Source organism: Miniopterus natalensis, chromosome 17, assembly GCF_054644295.1.
Source record: "Miniopterus natalensis isolate mMinNat1 chromosome 17, mMinNat1.hap1, whole genome shotgun sequence".
Lineage (NCBI taxonomy): Eukaryota > Metazoa > Chordata > Mammalia > Chiroptera > Miniopteridae > Miniopterus > Miniopterus natalensis.
The window spans coordinates 6746333-6767075 of NC_142097.1; the positions used below are offsets into that span (position 1 = coordinate 6746333).

Sequence of the window (20743 nt, forward strand, 5' to 3'; positions counted from 1 at the left end):
AATTCTCCAAGTCAGCAAGCTGGACTTTACGTTCAAACATTTTTCACATATTTAGAAACAAATTTTGTCAATCAGAAGGGGTAATCAGCCACTGAAGCACAGGGAAAATGCCATCAAACATTTGAATAATAAAAAATAGTTCTCAGCCCTGCCCAGATTCTAGGCTGGCCACAGCTCCATCTCAGATAGCACATCCCAACTGCAATACATATAATGCAAGCTGCAAATGTGAGTTGTGCAGGCACTTTTGAATTTTCTGGTAGCCACATTTAGAAAAGTAAAAAGAAACAGATGAACTTAATTTTCATAATATATATTATTTAACTCAATATATCTAAAATACCCACTATTTCAATATGCAATCAATATAAAAATTATTAATAGGATATTTTACATTAAAAAATCTTTTAAATCTGGTGTTTCATTTAAGCTTATGACGCATCTCAGTGTGGACTAGCCACATTTCAAGTGCTAACCTGTCTTTAGTAGCTACTGTATTGTACAGTGCAGGTCTAAGAATTTGAAGTTTCATGTAGTTTTCTTATATAGGCAGAGAATTTTCTGGATAGGCTGCCATCAGTATATGGCCCTTTGAAATTTATACCTCGTTGTTACTGTGAAGAATAAATTGGCCTGTGGGAGTTTTGTACATCAGACGTTTATGCGTTGGGTTAGTGGGAGTCAGTACTTTTGACCAGCCAGCTCTCAGATACAGGCAGGGCCTGGTTCTTCACTGTGTAAGGCTGAGAGCCAGGTTTCTGACTGTGGTGAATTCCCAAGGGAATTCCTCTGTGGGAGCATGGCTGTGGCTAGCTGACCTCTCCTGGTGACCACCCTGCCTTTCTTACCACTTCTGTGTGCTGTGTGCTTGGAGATCTCAGTCATCAGGGCCTCTCAGTTCAGCTAACACTTTTTGGGTAGCATTATGGCTTCCAATCCATCCAATTGTGCATGACTACAAATAAAAATTTCTTTATCATCAATGCCAAGAGTATTGGTTTAATGATTTAAAAATTAGATGTTTTCAAACTTTAGTGCCCAGCCTGGGCAGTGCATTTGGCTTTGCCTGTTTATTCTGCCAGTTAGCATTAAGTTGTCCCATGTCCCCCTGTGCTCCACCTCAAATCCTCCTAGAACTTTAAGGTGACTGTTGAAGAGAAGGAAAGGGAAGGAAAAGGAGCAGCTCAATGAGAATTTCCTCGCTGCCCCCGCCAGGTAAGCTGGTCAGCGGGGCCAGTCACGCTGCCCCACTGGTGTTCTGGCGGGAAGCTTGGAGCTGAGGAGTTTCTCACTTCTTCGTTTATTGGACTGTCCAGTGGGGTCCTCACATCTCCCTCTCCTGTCAGGCCGTTCTGTGAACCCCTCCTGTCGCAGGCAGTCCCTTCTGCGGTTTTCTTTCCTGCTCTCATTTCTTGCAAGCTCAGCTCTCTCTTCCACAGACTTAAAAACTTTCCTTGCTCTGAACTATGCCGCCATCCCCTTGGGCCTTCATTTCTCCACGAAGACGTCTGCCCAGCCTCTCCTTCTGCCTACTTGCCTTAACGCTGCGCTTCACAAGCTGGACTCGTCACAAGACTTGCCTGGCTGCTGGTTAAACATGCAGGTTTCCAGGGGCTGGTAGGACTGGGGGGTGCAGACGGGAGTGTGTACAGCGATGCAGCCCCCAGGGAGTCTGCTGACCAGACCAGTCTGGGGACCTTCTTTAGTGAGACTTGTTTTTCATGACCACATTTTTAAGTGGAGATCGCTCTGTCTGTCCTCCAGCTTACAGAGGGACAAAAGGGAAAGGCGATATGCAGTTGTCCTTACTGCTCTGGGTCGTTGTGAATGCCGGCCACCTTTTGAAGTTCACCATATCGCTATTACTCACTGGCGTGGACCCTTCTCTCGGGCCAAAGCAGGCGAAACCTTAGAGCAGCCTTAGGGTTCCTGTGCTGGGAGGCTCTGGAAGACTCTTCTTGTCACCACCTGTCATAATGCTACTCTTCCTCCAAAGACATCTCTCTATGTGCACTGAATTGATTCTTTCTTGTTATAATCCGCCCTATGCTTGTTTTTCCAAGGCTGCCATTCTGGAGAGGAAGGCTCCCCTCTGGCACAGAGGGCTGAGACTTGCCCAAAGCTTGCCTAGACCGAAAGAGCAGAGAAGGCCCTCCCTGCCCCCTTCATCTTCTCCCGGCCACTCTCTGCCATTCCTGACCCCTGACCGCAGCGAGGCTCTCGGAAGGAAAACGAGTGAAGGAACAGAGAGCCCAATGGGTGAGGCTGCACCAGATCGCGGGATTCCTACGCTCAGGCTGCAAGAAGCCCCCTCCAGATAATCACCACATGTACGTGCCTGCCACAGTAACGGAGCCGCGGGCGTGACGGGCAAGGGCCTTATTTACGTTTCAGATCGTCCCACGAAATTTTGCATTTCATTTCATTACAAGCTGGTGCCCAATTTGGAAACATTACCAAACATCGTCCAAGTCTTCAACATCCCTTCCCGTCTCATCCTTACTGGGGGAGAAGGGAAATGAACAGATTTTTAAGAAACCCACTAACCTAGATTTTGCAATTTATTTTGCACTTTCTATGTGACTGCATGAGAAGGAACTCACGGTTGTTTTTCCTATGCACATGTGACCATGGCTGAGTAACTCCAAGAGCCAGACTCCAGGTGGCAGCACACCACAGCCCCGACATCCAGGGCCGGGCCGACTTTTCATTGTTGGCTGCAAAACTGGGCCTTTTCTTTCCCTCTCTGTGGCGTCATAATTCTCTTACCAAATGTGCTGATGTAAAGTGACAAGCAGTCACCTTCCCAGCTTCTCCCACAAGGCAGCAGGCCTCCCATTTACCTATTAGCCAGGCGAACGGTTACGACAATGCGTATCTGTGAGGCTCTGTGCGAGGTATTTGACATACGCCTTCTGGTAAATAAAGTAATCTCGTTTAGGCGAACAGTTGTGGAAATACTAGACTCCTTCATTGCTCACAAGAAACCTCAGCTTGTGCAACCTTTGATCTTGCAGATCTTTGGATCTTTCAACAACCTTGAGGTTGTAAAAGATTAAAATTCTTTCCCTTCCCCTGATGGGGTGATAAGACTTTCCAGCTGATACTTTGGGTACTTGCCACATGCTAGGCATTATTCCAAACATTCTACGTCAATGAATTTATTGAATTCTTCTAAAGCCCTATGAACTAGGACCATCACCCCTGTTTTACAGGTGAAGACACTGAGACACAGTGAGATTTAAGTCACTTTAAGGCCACACGGTGAGGAACTGGGAGAGCGGGAGCTGATCTCGAGCAGACTAGAACCCTACTTCTATCTAGCACACCTTTTTGCCTCATATGAAAGTATTTTACTTATGTCAGTAGAAGACGCCAGGATGTCAAGACGTCTGTCTTGGTTGTCATTCAGCCTGCAGTCTCCTGGGTAGCCCACGCGTGCCGACCAGCCCGTCGTAGCTCATTCTAACCTCAGCACAGCTCGGTGTCTAGAGCTTGTGTGTTACCCTCCCTGGAGCACGAACAGGCTCCAGTTCCTGGGAACTACGCCTTCTTGGGCATTTAGATTGCTGCAGGGTAACTGCTCTCCAGCTCCCGGGTCCCCGGTGCCGCGTTCTCAAGGGGGCCAGCTGGCAATGCCCTTCCCACCCAAGACCTCACCCACCTTCAAGCCGAGGTTCAGCTCCCGCAGGGAGCGCCGCACCTCCCTGGTGAGGAGGTTCATCCGCTCACACTCCTGGAAGGCAACCACGACATAGGGCGTGCGCTCCTCCACCGTGGCCATCAGCTCCGGGATGTTGAACTCGTCTGTTAGCCGTTCCAGTATTTCTTCCAGAAGGGCCTTGACCTGCCGCACACAGGAAACAGAGCTAAGAGGGGGCCCTAGTTCTCCAGAAGGTCTCCGTCCTCCTGTAATATGGAACCAACAGTGCCAGTAGTCCATCCCTGGCCATCCTCTTGCCTACTTGCTTAGGTCAACTGGGTCAGGGGTTGAGGACCAACCATGGATGGCCTCTTCATAGGCTGTGACTTGTGCAACCAGCTTAAAAAGACGAACATAGATGCCTTGCCTTTCCAAGAATTGGGAGTTGGGGAAACGCAGAGACTAAAACAGTTAGCTGTGAGAAACAAACTAGAAAGGCCTAGGACAGACTTGGACCAAGGATGGTCATTTTGGACCCCACGAAGCTAGTGTATATCTTCCATTCTGAGTTTCCTGAAGGCTGCACTGAGGTTTTCTGTCCTCAGGTCCTGGAAGAAGCACCCCCATCTATCATGCAAACCACCTTCCCCACCCCATGATTCCTTTTGGCACACAAACTGTCAGCTAATTAGACCAGGGGAGCTAGAGCCACCAGGGTCTCTCTCCTGGAAATGGGAATTGAGGCACCGAGATACTGGCTTATTTGGAGGCTGAGCTTGCCATTTTGAAGTAAATGAGTAAGCCCAGGAGGTCTGTCAGCAGAGAAAGAAAAATGAAACAAGTGCAGACATGACACGTGTGGCCAGCAGAAAAAGATGGAGCCAGGGAGGGAGCCAGCGAGAGGGAGTGCAGCCTCCTGGGTCCTCAGGTGCAAGCGTGGATGTCTATGGTTTTCATCTGTTCGTAGTCTCTCTCCCCATCTTTTCTTGACTGGTCCCTAGCTCATTTATGAAATTACCTCTTCCTCATTGTTTTGGGGCACAGTGCCCAGGCCCAGCCCTCCTGTGACCCAAGTAGGCCCATCAGATTTTTTTTTTCCAGACACATGAAAATTTGAATCTCAAGACTAGAATTCAGGGGCAGAAAGTGCTGGAGCCACTGCCAGGATGAAGTGTCCTGAGAGGACCGTCCACTTCTCTTCTTTGTCAGGATTCCTTTGATATGTGAGCTATTTCTTGCCTATTTCAGCTCAATTGGTCTCTGTTGCTTGCCACCAGAGAACCATGCCTGAGTTAATACAGTTCTGCTTATGCACCACACATGTGAATTTTAGCAAGCCGTTTAGGTCTCAATTTTCTGCATCTATAAAGATTTCTAAGAGTGTTTTTCTCCACCTGTCCCCTCTCCCCCAACTCCCGGGGCTGAGGCAAAGATCAAATCAGATGAGTTGATGAATGTGGCAGCATCTGAAAGCTATAAAAAAATGACATAAATGTAAAGGATTATTAATATTCACTTTGCCTTGTATTGTTAACATATAATACATTCTCTAGGAAAAGAGCTGATGTTAGAAAAAAGAAAGTAGAACTCATCACCCTGTCACAAATGGGTCTCTGGTGCTGTCAGAGCAGAAGCTGGAATGGAATTTTAATGGTACCTGAAAGCTGCTGCTAGGGCGGAAGACAAATGGCTAAAATTATATCATATTTCTGTCTCTGGAGCAGAATTTGAAGAAACAGTCCTATAACAGTGAGCTGCCATTTGGACACTATTCACAAAGAGATGAAAAGATCGTCTGGAGGCACTGTTCCAAAATACACTGAGTGTGGGAAACAGTTCTATTCTGTCACTGATCGGCCGCGGAGCAGGCGGAGACTGGGCCTGAGGACGGTGGGGACGGTTAGGGACAGCCACAAGTCCCTCTTCTGCTCAGAGAAGCCCAATGGCCCCTGCCGATGGGAGGAGTGGGTTGCAAGGGATGTGATCCGCTTTATCTAACAGGTGAACCTCTGCCCTTTTTACTTATGGGGAAAGTAGTAAGTGCTCACCATAAAGATTTAAACATCACAGACCCATATAATATTAGAAGAAAAATCCTCCCACAATTTTGCCTATTCCCTCAAAGGGGGGAGAAACCACTAACTGCTGATTGTGGGATTTATAATTTCTGTAGGCAGCCTTCAATGCACGTAACTCCCTCCCTCCCTCCCTCCCTCCCCATATTTATCACGTCTGTCATTCTTCCTTCCTCCCTCCCTTTCCCCTCCGGCCCCTACTTTCTTACTTTCTTTCTGTCGCTAATGGACTCATACTGCACGTAGCTTTTCCAACTTGATTTTTCCACCTTATAATAAATCTTGGACCCATTCCCTTGTTAGTACATATGGATTTGCCTTTTTTATTTTATTTTATTTTATTTTATTTTATTTTATTTTATTTTATTTTATTTATTTTATTTTAAATATATCTTTATTGATTTCAGAGAGAGGAAAGGAGAGGGAGAGAGAGAGATAGAAAAATCAATGATGAGAGTCATTGATCGGCTGCCTCCTGCAAGCCCCCCACTGGGGATGGAGCCCACAACCTGGGCATGTGCCCTGACCGGGAATCGAACCCTGGTCGCCTGGATCCTAGGTTGACGCTCAACTGCTGAGCCAGGCTCCTAGTTTTTTTTAAAACTAGTATATCTTATTTCTCTATTTTGGCAGACCATAGTTTGTGTTATTTATTGGATACTTGGTCTGTTTATTATTTCTACTGCTATAAGCAATCCTGCAACACATAAATCATAAAATCTGTGCACTTTTGAGTGTTCCCACTGATTGAATTCCTATGTATAGAATTATGAGTAAAAATATGAACAATTTAAATTTTAGTAACTGTGGTCAAATTGTTCCCGAACTTAAACCTCTACCCGCAGAGATGAGGGTGCCTGTTTTCCTAGGCCCTCCTCACTGGGTATAACCCCATTTAAAAATCTTTACTATTAGGTAAAAAATGATATTTCACATAACTTCATTTAGTTCTGAGTGACACCGAGAATATTTTAATTGGCCATTTGTTTTATTCTGGCCAGTTACTATGAATTTAGTTGGGTCCCTCCTCCCCTCCTCTCTTCTCTTTCTTTCTTTTCCCAGGTGCAGGAGCCCTTTGTAGATTCACAAAATTTGCCTGTTTCCCGGTATCTGTGGTGCTAATAGGTTTTCCTAGTTTGGCGGGTGCGCATAGTTTACCCATTTTTGAAGCGTGCACACACACACACACACAGGCACACTCATTATTTCTTGAATTAGTTGGAAGAAGAGGGTAAGAAAGTTACAAGAACTAGAATCTCCTTTGAATGCTGCCTGGGGAATCCTGCCTGTTGTCTATATTGTCTCGGCCTTTTCCATCTTTAGGGCTGGGAGTGTTTTCCACTCTACACGGTTCAGACTCTGGGTAATGTAAAATTCCCTCTCTTCCTTTTGTTCTCAGGTTATGTCTTATGCATCAGCTGGCGGGGCAGCCCGAGCAGTGTGATTTACAGGCCGCTTCCCCAAAGTATTCTCACCTGCCTCAAATTGCGAGGGTGCAAATCCCCAGGGCCTAAAAGTTTGATGGCTCCCAGGTTTCTCAGTCCTTAGTCTTCCAGGAATGTTTCCTCATAAACCCAATGGAGTCTCTTAGAGGAATCTGAGCAGCGCTGCGGGGTGGAGGGGAGTGAAGGGGGTGCATCCCTCAGGATGGATTAGCTTGTCTTAGGAAAAACTTCACAGAGAAATTACATTTGGGTGCCTCATTGCTTTTCTGCCCTTGCATTGCCTCTGGTTGTCCCCAAACCCATCCCTCACCCTGGTCTGCTTTCCACCCCATAACCCCCCTCTGCCTTCCTGAAATGTCAGGGATCCCGGCTTAGTAGCAGTAACTGTGCGTTAGGAGGCTCTCTGACTACACGTGGTCCACAGAGAGGTGAGGGAGGAAAATGCGAGAGTCCACGGAGCATCTGGAAGGTGGAATGAGGGTGGAGGATTTGGGGGACAGCTCCCCACCTCATTACTTAGTTTCCCAAGGAATCATGGAGCCAGTTTCAAGCTTCCCAAACCACTCACGCACTTCCTTCACTTTGCCGACACGCTGAATTAAATAGGTGCCCTAGCAAAGCAAACTGCCAAACCCAATGGCCGCGACTTCCCAGGATGTAACCAGATGGCCTGGGTGGTGACGTGACTGGGCAGGGGGAGGGGCTCTTGGGTTGAAGGGCGGGCATGTCCCGGGCGCGTGGGGGGGAAGGTGTGCACAAGGGTCTGTGCTGTGTTCGGCCAACCGGCCAGTGGGACAAGGTCTCCGCCTGCAGCCCTCGGCCCCCAGAGTGATCTCGGAAACCCCTCCTTGTACCTTTTCTTCTCGCGTGGCCCCTGCTCCTTCGCCGGCCTGGCTGTCCCGGGGCTGCAGCTCCAGTACCGTGCGAAAGAGCTGGTCTGAGGTCTGGGTCAGGAAGCCGATCTCCGCGTTGGGGTGGAGGCCGTAGAGATGCGGAGACTCGGGGGGCAGCTCGGCATCAATGTACTGAAAGGCAAGGGCAGGCTTCCTTAGAAAGCAGCTGAGACACCTCCCACCTCCCACCCTGGTTCATGCTCCAAAGCGCAGTCCGTGGGCCAGAGGAGGCCCAGGCTGCGGGGGCCCTTCGGCCCTCCAGGTGAACACTGCTCACCAACCCGGCTGCCCGCTGCTCGCCACCGATTAGTGGCATCCTGGCCCCTCCTTTCCTCCACGCCGCTCATGCCTGTGCGCTGGGCGAGTCCTCCAGAACTCCCGCATTCGTGACATCATTGTCTTGTCGGGGGAGCTTAGGGGATTTTATGCATCTCCAGTCTCACCCCTTCCGTGCTCCCCGACACCCCCCCCGCCTTCCACACGCAAGGAGAGCTCCTCGAGTCATGTAGAAATACTGAACCCCACCTGGTGTTTTTTTCTCAAGCTCGTCCAGGACCTCAGACCTCTTGCCCTTGAATTACTTTCCTCTCCCCTGTTTAGCTAAACCAGGGATGACAAACCTAAACAGGAACACGGGACAACGCATGCAAAATAAACGTGTGAACTGGGACGCAGGGCTAGCTTTGCGAGAACGGGAGAGGTCCTGCCTCTGGCGAAAAGTACTCTCATTTAAAAATTTTAAAACAGCCCGGCCGGGCGTGGCTCAGCGGTTGAGCATCGACCTAGGATCCAGGCGATAGGGGTTCGATTCCCGGTCAGGGCACATTCCCGGGTTGCGGGCTGCAGCCGATCAATGACTCTCTTATCATTGATGTTTCTATCTCTCTCACTCTCCTTTCCTCTCTCTGAAATCAATAAAGATATATTTAAAATAAAATTTTTTTAAAACAGTGTGTCACCCAAATTGCATGTGTCAGGGGCCAGTCAGGGTGGGCCACATCCTGCAGGACCTAAAAATCTTCCTCAGTTTTTAAGGCTCAATTTCTTCTCTGAATATCCTCTGAGTACAATTCTTTCTATTATGGTGAGAAAATATCCCTGAGTTTAGCTCCGGATTTGAGTTTAATGATTTCTTGGTGTTAGTAATGTCTAGTCTAAGTAAAATATCCCTTAAAGGCAAGTTTGCGTGCTCATTTTTGCATTTCTTCCAGCAGCCAGCACACTCCTGGGCTTCTTGCTAGGTTCCCTGCAACCCTGTTAACTGACAGATCGAGGGAGGGGCGGAGAAAAGGAAAATCTACCTCAGTTACTTGCAAGTGTGCAACCAAGCTGCTCCAGCTGCTTGTCGAATTGTCCCACTAGGGGACACTAGGGGACGCTCGTGCACAATTTTCTTGGCTAAAGCCTTGAAGACTTTTGGTCAAGTAGTTTTTAAAAAATCCTCTTGCCCTAGCTGGTTTGGCTCAGTGGTTAGAGGGGAAGGGCCTCGGGTTCGATTCCAGTCAAGTACCTTGGTTGCAGGCTCAGTCCCTGGCCCTGGTCCGGGCGCGTGTGGGAGGCAACTGAGGCAACCACTCGCTGTGTCTCTCTCACATCCATGTTTCTCTCCTCTCTCCCTTCCACTCTCTCTGAAAAAGCAGTGGAAAAAATATCCTCGGGTGGGGATTAAATAAAAAGTCCTCTTATTTTTTTGAGTCCTATTGTTTTTAATTTCTTTTCATAGGTCCATTTTTTTCTGGATTGAATGACTTTTATGACTTACCTTCTTAAATTTTATGAATTAAAAAATTTAAAAGCTTGTAGTTAATGTTTTTATGAACAGTATTTCCCTCAACTTTGGTAATCAAAGTTCTTTTAGGCATCTTCAAAAGTCAAGCAATAAATATATATTTTTTAAAAAATTTATTGTTATTGTTGAAAGTATTACAGATATCCTCCCTTTTTCCCCCATTGATCCCCTCCACCCCACATCCACACCCCCCCCCCCCCCCCGGCCTTCTCCACACTATTGTCTGTGTCCATGGGTTTGCATATATGCATATAAGTTCTCTGTTTAATCTCTCCCCACCCACTCCCCCACCCCCGCCTTCCCACTGAGATCCCTCAGTCTGTTCCATGCTTCTGTGTCTCTGGATCTGTTTTGTCCCTCAGTCTGTTTTATTCATTAGGTTTCACATATGAGTGAGATCATGTAAAACTGGATCAGGAAGAATCAGAAAACCTGCATAGGGTAATAACACCTGATGAAATCGAAGCAGGAATAAAATACTCCCAGCAAACAAAAGCCCTGGTCTGGACGGCTTCACAGGCGAGCTTTCTAATTCTTTAAATTGTAGACTTAGGTAGTTTACTAGAAATTTTTCCTGCTTTATGAGGGAGGCCTGCAGGGCTATGAACTTCCCTCTCAGGACTGCTTTCGCTGTGTCCCATAGATTTTGAGTGGTTGTGTGTTCATTTTCATTTGTTACCAGGAAGTTTTTGATTTCTTTCTTGATCTTATTGGTAACACATTCATTGTTTAATAGCATGCTATTTAGCCTCCATCTGTTTGAATGTTTTTGAGTGTTTTTACTGAAAACAGTTTTTTTAAAAAAAATTGTATTTTAATATATTTTCCATGACAGGTTAAATAGGCAAAGATGAGCACCTTAAAAATAGCTTTAGTAACAGCAAAATAAAACCCCAAAGTAATAATATAAAAAAGCTCTGTTTGAACATTTTGCTTGGTATGTGTATGTGGGCACGTATGCCTGTGTTCACAGCAACCAAGAAAGAACAGGAGAGATGGTGGAAGAGGTTTAGAATCCCTGCGATACACTTTGGCAAAAATTAGCTGAGTTCATTCCTGAAAGTTTGCTCCTGATGGCTTTGCCAGCATCCTGAATGAAAACAATCAAATGAATGCCCTGGATGTTATTTGTAGAAAAGAAAAACAAATAGAATTATTGAGCCAAACCTCAAGAATAAAAAGATCTTGCCGGAGTGGCTCAGCGGTTGAGCATCGACCTAGGATCCAGGAGATCGAGGTTCGATTCCCGGTCAGGGCACATGCCGGGGTTGTGTGCTAGGCAGCCGATCAATGACTCTCATCATTGATGTTTCTCTCTCTCTCTCCCTCTCCCTCCCGTCTCTGAAATCAATAAATGATCTCCAAAAGCTCAGCTGTATCATGAAGTTGAGGCTAGAAATCCCATAGCTCTCAAATTGCACTGAGCAAACTCGGGGCTGACAGTCACACTTGGTATCTGCTCGGCGATGTAAGCCACCCTTCCGGGCCCTGCGTGAGCATCCCCGAGCCACGCAGGGCAGTGCTGAAGGAGGACCCGGGTCCCCGTGGGCAGCACGGTGCTGTCCTGAGGACAGAGCGAGCCTTACCTGGTGGTAACCATTGTAGTCCATGTTGCCTGGGAGTGGGAACCCTGGGGCCAGACACAGCTCTCCTTCAAGCATTTCTGGCTTGATGAATTCCTCCAGATACGTCCTGCACAGTCTCCTGTCCCAGTCATCAGTGATATGGCCTCCATACATGATCTCTCCAAAGAGGTAACGCAAGTCATCATAGGGGACCTGAGAGACAGGCAGAAGAAAAGTCTCCACACAGGCACGGGGCTGGCCTCGCGTGTGGCAGTGTTTTATTACCTGGCACCCCAGTCCCCAGAAGAGACAGGTACATGTATGAGCTCGTTAAATGCTCGAAGCCTTACATCAACGGGTGACGAGGGGTGAGGCGTTCACCCCTCGAATATATACCTTCCCTCTTTCGGGGTCCTTAACCGTGGCAGTGGAGGCGGGCTCTACCGACAAGTCCTATAGACAGGCAAGTGTCAAATGGAAGAAAATAGGAACCAGCGTACTTTTCTAATTTCCTGCCATTAATTAGCGTATTAATTAACTGTCTCCTGGAAGTCCAAAGTGAATGAACTGCAGCGGGCAAGTTCAAGGCGGGTGAAGCTGTGGAGGAAGCCCCACCCGCACCCTGCCTTCGGGGAAGCCTTGTCCAAGGGCAACAAATGGAGGAGGGGAGCTACGAGGGGTAGGGGGTGCTTCCCGGATCCCTGGAGCTGGAGGCAGGGGCGTGCTCAGGGCTCCTGAGCCCCACTCACTTCCCCACCAGGAAGGAGGAGGCCTTGTGGACGCTGCATTTGGTCTATGAGCCAGAAGAGCCCGGATGGTGTGACGTTCCCTTAAACGGAAGAGCGTGGACTGTCGGTGTCAGTGTCCTGTGAAACAGGAACGTCGGACGGAGAGGGAAGGCACCAAGGTGTAACGAGGACTTGGCCTCTTTAACTTTGGTGTGACAGAGAAGTTCTGCGTCCTCAGCTAATACATTTGGGAACTTGTATCAGGTGAGCGTGGGGCCGCGTCTTGCCAACCACAGTCCCCTGCAAAGCTGAGAGCACACGGGGGTGGCCGGGCCCTGGGTCAAATGCTCACGGACCGGCTCACACCAGGCCAGAGACCCAGGTTTGGTTTCCAGGCCTCTTGCTGGTCCTGGTCCTGGGGTTGGCCACCCGGTACAGCTCGCGTGGCCCCACTCCTCTCTCGGGGTGTGTTCTGTGCCCCCCCCCCGCCCCGTCCCTGCCCCGAGCTGGCTGGAACCGTCACCTTTGTGTTGGCCTCCAGGAAGTTGTAGAGCACGTTGACGGAGATGGTGAGGTCCCCGGTGTTGAAGGGGTAGGAGCGATTCCACCCTTGGGGCCCAAACTTGCGTCTTTCGGCCACCACCGCGTGGAAATAGCAGAGGGCAAAGAGGATGCTCTTAAACTCCGTCTCCCGGGAACACATCTCCAGGGTGTCCTGAAAGGAGAGTGTCGCCTCCCATGTCAGCACAGAGCTGCTGTTGTGCGCAGGGCCGGGTGGGGTCGGGGGCCTGGGGTGGCTCTGGGTAGAGTTTCAGTGTGACCTGGGCAGGGTCTGCGCTCCCCACAGCAGGGCCACAGGCTGCACTGCGGACAGGCGTGCGCTCGGGCTTGAGGGGACCCTGCGGGGGGCTGAGGTTTCCTTTAGAATCTGAGCGAAGGCTCGCGTCCAGCTTACAGTGCGGCTTCGTTTACGGTAAAAGTTGGCACGTGTAGACCTGCTAATTCAGTCCTCAAGCGGAGCTAATGGAGAACAGGGAAGTGACCGGGGGGGGGGGGGGGGGGGGTTGCGTCTGTCACACTCATGTTGCGTTGTGTGGGGTGGGGACTCCCACAGCATCCCCTCACTTCTTCCCTTCCTGCCATGCTTTTCTTAGCCGTCCCGGGCCCTCGGAGGGGTAATTCCTGCCCGTGTGGCTGAGTCCCGGTCACTGTTGGGGGAGCCGCGGTGTGGAGTGAGCATGGGGATCCAGCCACCAGCCTAACCGAGCGGGCTACGGACACGCAGCTGCAGGGACAAGGGCGCCGAGGGGTCCTGGCTGCAGAGCGCACAGCGGGCGGAGAAGGTGGGCTCCAGAGAGATGGAGGGGACAGGAGGGAGAAGAGACCAGCAGGAGGTGGTCCGAGGGGGAGGCAACGGGCTCGTGGTTGGTGGATTTTCAGGGGGACGGTGTAACAGTGGGGACGGGAAACGTGCACTTTGAAGGGATGGTAGGACGAGAACCCCTGGATTCTTTGGAATTAAACGTTTCTTCGGAGGGAGGGCCCTCCGTTCAGGAAGGAGCCCGATGGTGCAGGTGTAGCCAGGGAGGCACTTTCAAAGTTCATGCCAAGGGGGCTGGGGTCAGTCCTGGGGTTTCTTCTGAGAACTGGTCCTAGGACTGCTCACGTGGGCAGGAGGAGCAGAGGGGACAGGACAGATTAAGCTTCTGGTACATCTGGTTTTCCCATGGAAAACCCAAGACACAATCTTAATCTCCCTTTGGTTATTTGGGGATCACCCTGGTGCCTTCGTTGGGCACCATTGTGCCATGAAGATATAGGTGTGAGAGGTCAGAGGTGGTGTAGAGGGCAAACAAGAATTTATTAACTGCTCTCTGGACAGGGGAGCTCTCTGTGGACACATAGAGTGCTTCCTTTTTCCCTTTTGAAAGGCACATTTGAAAAAAATTGGGTCCTGCTGAAAAATGCCTCTAAGCCCAACGACAAGAAATCATGTATGAAAAAGCTGAAATTGGCTGACAGTGGTGCACTCAAAAGTCAGAATAAAATGATCACCCCAAACAGCACAGCTCTCAGGGAAGCAGGGCAAGAGCTCAGTTCCGCAATTTGTCCCTTAAATGGTTAAAATAGGGCTCTGAAGAGACAGAGTGAATAGTGGTGTGTGTGTGGAATTAGAACTCACTTAAACAATGAATATAACCATAGGTCTATCCCTCTTCCTTGGAATGTGCTACTGAAGATGGTTATAAATGGTCAAAAAACCCAGCTGCGGCAGGGACAGAATAATCAGGAAAAGCCAGCAGCTCTTGGGATGACTCCCCAGTTGCCTGAGAGCCAGACCGACCTCGGCCTTGCTGGGAAATCAACTCTGTAGCCACGGCCCGGGGATGCTGGGATGATGGCACCAGGTGTGCTGTAGATGACAATAACCCAGTGGCACTATACTGTTTTAATATTAATTATTAGGAGACGTAGCATGCGAGGCACCTGCTGCCCCCCTCCTGGCTCTGTCCCAGACCCTCAAGGCAGAACTGGAGAGGATCGGCCACTGCATCCTTCAGCAGAGCTAGCTAACTACAACCGGTGCCTTTTTGTTCAACTTTTGATTTTAAAAATTGTGATTAAATATCCATAACATAAAATTTACCACCCTAACCACTCTGAAGGGCACAGCTAAGTGGCATCTTGCGCATTCACCTTGTTGCGCAACCCTGCGCCTCTTCAGGGCAGCAATGTCTTTGCTTGGGGCTAGCCTGGCCACCTATAGAGAGGGCGCCTATAAAGCCTGGCCACCTATAGAGAGGGCGCCTATAAAGCCTGGCCACCTATAGAGAGGGCGCCTATAAAGCCTGGCCACCTACAGAGAGGGTGCCTATAAAGCCTGGCCAAATATAGAGAGGGCGCCTATAAAGCCTGGCCACCTATAGAGAGGGCGCCTGTAAAGCCTGGCCACCTATAGAGAGGGCGCCTATAAAGCCTGGCCACCTATAGAGAGGGCGCCTATAAAGCCTGGCCACCCATAGAGAGGGTGCCTATAAAGCCTGGCCACCTATAGAGAGGGTGCCTGTAAAGCCTGGCCACCTATAGAGAGGGCGCCTGTAAAGCCTGGCCTATAAAGAGGGTGCCTATAAAGCCTCGCCACCTATAAAGGGGGCTAACAAAGCAGCAAGCTGAAGCATCCCGAGTCTCCCAGTCATGTCCCCCATTCTCTGTTCCACATTTTGTGTGTTTGGAGTTGGGTTGGGAAGGTGACTGAAAAAGGAGACTGGACGAGTTTCACTTCTCCGATCTCTGTGGCAGCTTCCTCTCCAGGTTGGGCTGCTTGATTCCGACACTGTGAGGGACATCACACCTCAGTAAAATCTGAGACTCTGACTGCCTAGTGGTCTTCATCTTATTTTGAGTTGAACCAGACCCCCAAGGGCCCCTGGTCCTGCTGGTTCGTGTTGGTCTGTTTCAAGTTACCTAGATGACCCACCTGGGGCTTGCAGTGAGTTTTGCACGGGTCCCACGAAGCCAGAGACCCACCGATGCTGTTATGACATCGGAGAGGAAAGCCTTCCCAACAGATCCTGGAACCATCCCTCCGGACCCCGCCAAGGCCCGGCGTAGTGGATGAACCTTAAAGTGGCCCCCGTGACCCCCACCCTCCTGATAGTCACACCTCGTGCATTTCCCTTCCCAGGAAGGTAGAACTGCCAAGGTAGAAGCAGAAGAAAGGGAGCCTTCCTGAGGTGAGAGAGGCCTGCGCAGCAGACTTTTCCAGCGCTGCGTTCCAGAGGGAGTGAGCCACGCATGGGGGCGGCCTTGACTTTTAATAAACACTCCACAACCTGAGCCTGAGGATTCCCAGCAGTGGAATTCCGGGGATGTAGTGGCCTGCATTTGATATTCTTCCTCTCCCTGCGGCAGTGTTCTCAAAGTGGAGCGACAGAGTCCCCTGGAGAGCTCGTTAGGACGCAGACTCCTGGGCCCCACCCTGGAGTTTCTGTCCAGTAGGTCTGGGAGGGGGCCTGAGAACTTGCATTTCTAACAAGTTGATGCTGATGCTGCTGTTCTGCGGGTTGCACTTTAAGAGTCTAAGACATGGTTACATTCTAAGCCTAGATGGCCACTACCTGACACCATGGTATTTGAAGCTTTGATAGCCATGGTGCATACGGACGTCAACTGCTGTCATCTGAATGTATCAACCCCCTGCCTGAAGAGTGTATGCTTAGCCAATAAGTGTGTGACCCAAGGATCACATCAGTTAGGTGTACAGTAACACGCCCTTTTCGGTCTTGGGATATTTAGCTAACACGTGGACTTGCACAAGTTCCCCCAAACCTCTTGCTAAAGAAAGACCCTAAGCTTGGTCCCCCAGGGGTATCCAGGAGTTGAGAGCTGGGTTGTACTGAGTAGCCACAGGGTGGAGGTCAGTCTCAAAGGGAACACATTTTGCCCACTAAGGGCATTGCTCCATAGCCCAGTGGGTCCCCACCCCGCCCCCAGCTGCGTGCTCTTCTCCTCCCCAGTTGAATCGGCTCTTTGTGGGATGGGGTGCTTTTCTTCCCTCCCTCCCAGGGCCTTACCTGAGTGAAGTTGTCCAGGGCCTTGTGCAGGTTGGCATGCATGCCCGTGGGAGGCTCATTGGTGATTTTAATGGAGTTCTCCAGGATGCCCTGGGGAATGATGTGGCCCTCAGGGGAGGGCGCAGGCTCTGCACTGATGAAGACCCTGAACTCTGGGTGGCTGTTTTCACTGTGCTCCTCCAGCTTCTTCTCCAGGGTGCTGAGCCACTTGGCAACCAGGTGGATGTTCTGGTGGAAAGGATGGATCCCCCCAAACATAGGCATTTGCTTAGTTCTGTGCCAGTAAACAGTTATTAGGAAGGCAGCTAGAGCAGTCTTGGGAGTCCCAGTAATGGGGACCTCCTAGTATCCTGCAACTGAACCCTTTCCCATGATGCCCCAAGTCTCTCTAGCACAGTGTTCTCAAGCTTGACTTTGCATCAGAATCCCCTGGAGGGACTGTTGAAACAAAGATTCTTGGAGCCCACCCCAGAGTTTCTGATTCAGTAGGTCTAGTGTGGGGCCTGAGAATTTGCATTTCTAACATGTTCCCAGGTGATGTTGATGCTGCTGGTCTAGGGGGCCCACCCTTGAAGAGTCTAACACATGGGCCCTAGCTAGTTTGGCTCAGTCATTAGAGCGTCGGCCTGTGGACTGAAGGGTCCTGGGTTCAATTCCAGCCAAGGGCAAGTACCTTGGTTGCAAGCTCGATCTCCGGCCCTGGTTGAGGTGCATGCAGGAGGCAACCAATTGATGTGTCTCTCACATCGATGTTTCTCTCTCTCACACTCACTCCCTTTCACTCTCTCTGAAAAGCAATGGAAAAAATATCCTCATGTGAGGATTAAAAAACCCCCACAAAAAAAACAACAAAAAAAGAGTTTAACACATGGTTACATAACAAATTCAGATCCCTGCATTCTGACACCTGGATTATTGAACTCCCGATGCTCTAAAGTGAGGCCCATGGACCGGCAATGTTGGCATTGCTTGGGAGCTAGTTAGAAATGTAGACTCTTAGGCCCCACCCAGACTCACTGATTCCGTGCATTTTAATAAGATCCTCCAGCAATTTGTATGTACCGTACAATTTGAAAAGCAATGATTTAAACTCCTCCTAGCAAGCTTCCTGGCTTCTCCTCCCTCTCTCCAAACCATTCTGCTAGTTGTTCCCAAACTTGCCTTCCTACACAGAGTCGCTGCTGCTCACAGATGCTCCCTCCTCCGAGGCCAGGCTCCTATTATGTCTTCGAGCCCTTCTCTTCTCCCATTGTGATTTTTATCTGTCTGTTCGTCTGTCTATCTCTCTAAACCTACATTTATTACTTAGTAAACATAGTCACTCTGCTTCATCGCAGTGTGTTTCCTTATAATGGCCAGGTAGAAGCTCCTCGATAAACACTCGGGGCAGCCTGCTCACAGAGCCAGGAGTATGCAGATTGGCACTGAGCACACACAGTACTTGGGCCACAGACATCTGGTCTCTTGTTTTCTCTTCTAAAAAAGGGAAATAACAGTAATATTTGCCATACTTATTTCACAGAGTTGCTGCAAATAACCAAAGGTAATGGATCTGAAAGGTTGTTGAAATGAAAATATTAAACTAAAAATTCATTTACAGTCGCTGTTTTGGAGCGGAAACTTCAGTGGGCTGCCCAGAGAGCAGGGTTCTGTCAGCCAGGACGTGCCAGCAACGCACAAGCGAGTGCCTGTGCCACCTCTTCAGGAGCTCTGACTTCTGAGTTTAATCTTGAAGAGCTCTCAGAAACCACATCAGCACAAGATGTGGGGGTCCTGAGAAGCCAGTAGGTTCTGGGGGAGGAAACACTCCCTGTTCATTTGGTTGCGGGCTGGGTTCGTAAGGTCCCTGCTGCCCACAGGGTGTCTCTTTGGCAAATGAGCCTGAGATGGCTGGGAGATCACCTTCCCCAGCACCATGCTGATCCACATGGAGGGAGAGGAACCCCCGGCTATTGTCAGTTTTTCTCCTGAGGTACCCGCTGTCTCTAGAGAAGGAGTCCCAGGTAATGGCAGGTCCCTGGGGATGGACAGGTGCTAAGTTCTGAATAAATAACAGAATAATTGAGGATGAAGACCCAGCAGCAAAATACAGTGCAGTGAACTATAAGGAGACGGGGGAAGTTCCTAGAAACCAAAGCCAAGGTGGAATGAGAGTGCCTGGCCTTTTCACTTATTTTTCTTTCATTGATTTCTTCATTGGGTGGTTTTGTTGAGTGTCTACTGTGTCCACAGTAATGTGCTAGGCGCGAAAAGGTAAATAAGAAAGGTCTTTCCCTAGAGAATGGAGTGAAGGACATACCCATACACCGAGTCATCTCCACATAGCCATGGGCCCTCGAGAAAGAGAGGAGTAAGGCACTTGTTTGGCCTCAGCCCCGGCAGCCATATGAGTTGCACAAAAAAGAAATAAGAGGACAGGCCATAGTGGAAGAGGGGTGCCCGTTATTTCTTGTAACCGTCCAGTGAAATTACCAGTAGTGGGCCCAGATTTCCAACCTTAGCATGAACTCTCAGTGAAGAGGCTAAGCTCTAGTTACACCGTGATGTTCTAGTCATGCATGTAACCAGAACGTAAAACATATAACACAACAGCCTGGCTCAGTGGTTCAGCATCAGCCTATGAACCAGGAGATGGGGTTCGATCCCCCGTCAGGGCACATGCCCGGGTTGCGGGCTCGATCCCCAATAGGGTGTGTGCAGGAGGCAGCCAATCAATGACTCTCATCATTGATGTTTCTCTCTCTCTCTCTCTCCCTTTCCCTTCCTCTCTCTGAAATCAATAAAAACATATTACAAAACAAACAAACATATAACACAACAGAAAAATACATCAAGGAAGTTCCATGAAATGCATGAGAGGGGATCAGCAGCCAAAAAAATCCCTGCATGGCCTTCAACCGAGTGCCAACTTCCTGAGCAGGCATCCAAGGGGGCGCCGGCTTCCTGCTGTAAGCGGAGCTGCTTAGAGAGGCAGAGTGGCCACAGCAGGGGAAAGGAGGGAGAAAAGTTATTGGGGAGGGGAGAGGAGGGGAACACACAAGGGAGAAGATTGGGGAGATAATGAGGACTGATCAAGGGGGGCAAGGGTGTGGAGGAAAGGAGGTGAGGAGAGAGGAAAGAGATGCGAAGAGGCTGCGTCGTGAGGTCCGGACAGGGACGGGGTCCAGAATGACACTGCTCAGGGTGGAGGGTGCTTACCTGCAAAATAACCCAGTGACCTTTCTTCGCAGCCAGATCCAGTGCAGCCTCAGCCACCACCTCTTGTCCTTGCCCCAAAGATACGTTGTGAAAGTTCCTGTTGTTGAAGGTGTATCCGAGTTTTTTACCTAAAAGGAGTATGGAGTTGTTATTATTGTCTCTGTGTCTGATGGTCTGTGTTGTTTAATGTTCATTAGGAAGCACACACCTCCATGGGACTCCTCACACACAGGCGTGCCCGAGCCCGCACACAGGCGTGCCTGGGCCCATATAGAGGTGTGCCCGGGCCCGCACAGAGGTGTGCCCGAGCCTGCACAGAGGTGTTCCTGAGCCCACATAGAGGTGTTCCTGAGCCCACATGGAGGTGTGCCCGAGCCCACACTTAGGTGTGCCTAGGCCCACATAGAGGTGTGCCCGGGCCTCACATAGAGGTGTGCCCGAGCCCACACTTAGGTGTGCCTAGGCCCACATAGAGGTGTGCCCGGGCCTCACATAAAGGTGTGCCTGAGGCCGCACAGAGGTGTTCCTGAGCCCACATAGAGGTGTGCCCGAGCCTCACATGCTGACCTTTCTCCACAGAGGGCTACGCCTTCCAGCGTTCTATTCCCAAATAGAAAGCAGCACTTGTCTTGACAAAACCTGCTTCACCTGCCTCCTCCCTGAATCCCCAAGAATGGATAGAAGTGCTGAAGCTCTTCATAAAGCTTCCCTTTGAAGGCCAGGCCTTGGCCCACCACCCTAGAGGGTGCTGATTTGAAAAGGCTCACAGGGTAGCAAGCGCATGGGTGTGGCCCTGCCTAACGTGCTTTGTCCTCTGTATATATACTTTCCCT

General features: G+C 49.8%; 1 protein-coding gene across 1 annotated transcript in view; it reads right to left on the reverse strand.

Annotated features, from left to right (window-relative positions):
* DNAH9 (dynein axonemal heavy chain 9) overlaps nt 1-20743 on the reverse strand; it is a 295671-nt gene that overhangs the window by 15612 nt on the left and 259316 nt on the right. Inside the window, exons 62-67 of the mRNA XM_087825845.1 lie at nt 19911-20038; nt 16713-16940; nt 12662-12853; nt 11432-11623; nt 8018-8188; nt 3665-3847 (exon numbers count right to left, since the gene is read on the reverse strand). Of these exons, the coding sequence (XP_087681971.1) occupies nt 3665-3847; nt 8018-8188; nt 11432-11623; nt 12662-12853; nt 16713-16940; nt 19911-20038 (1094 nt within the window). The remainder of the gene's footprint in view (nt 1-3664; nt 3848-8017; nt 8189-11431; nt 11624-12661; nt 12854-16712; nt 16941-19910; nt 20039-20743) is intronic.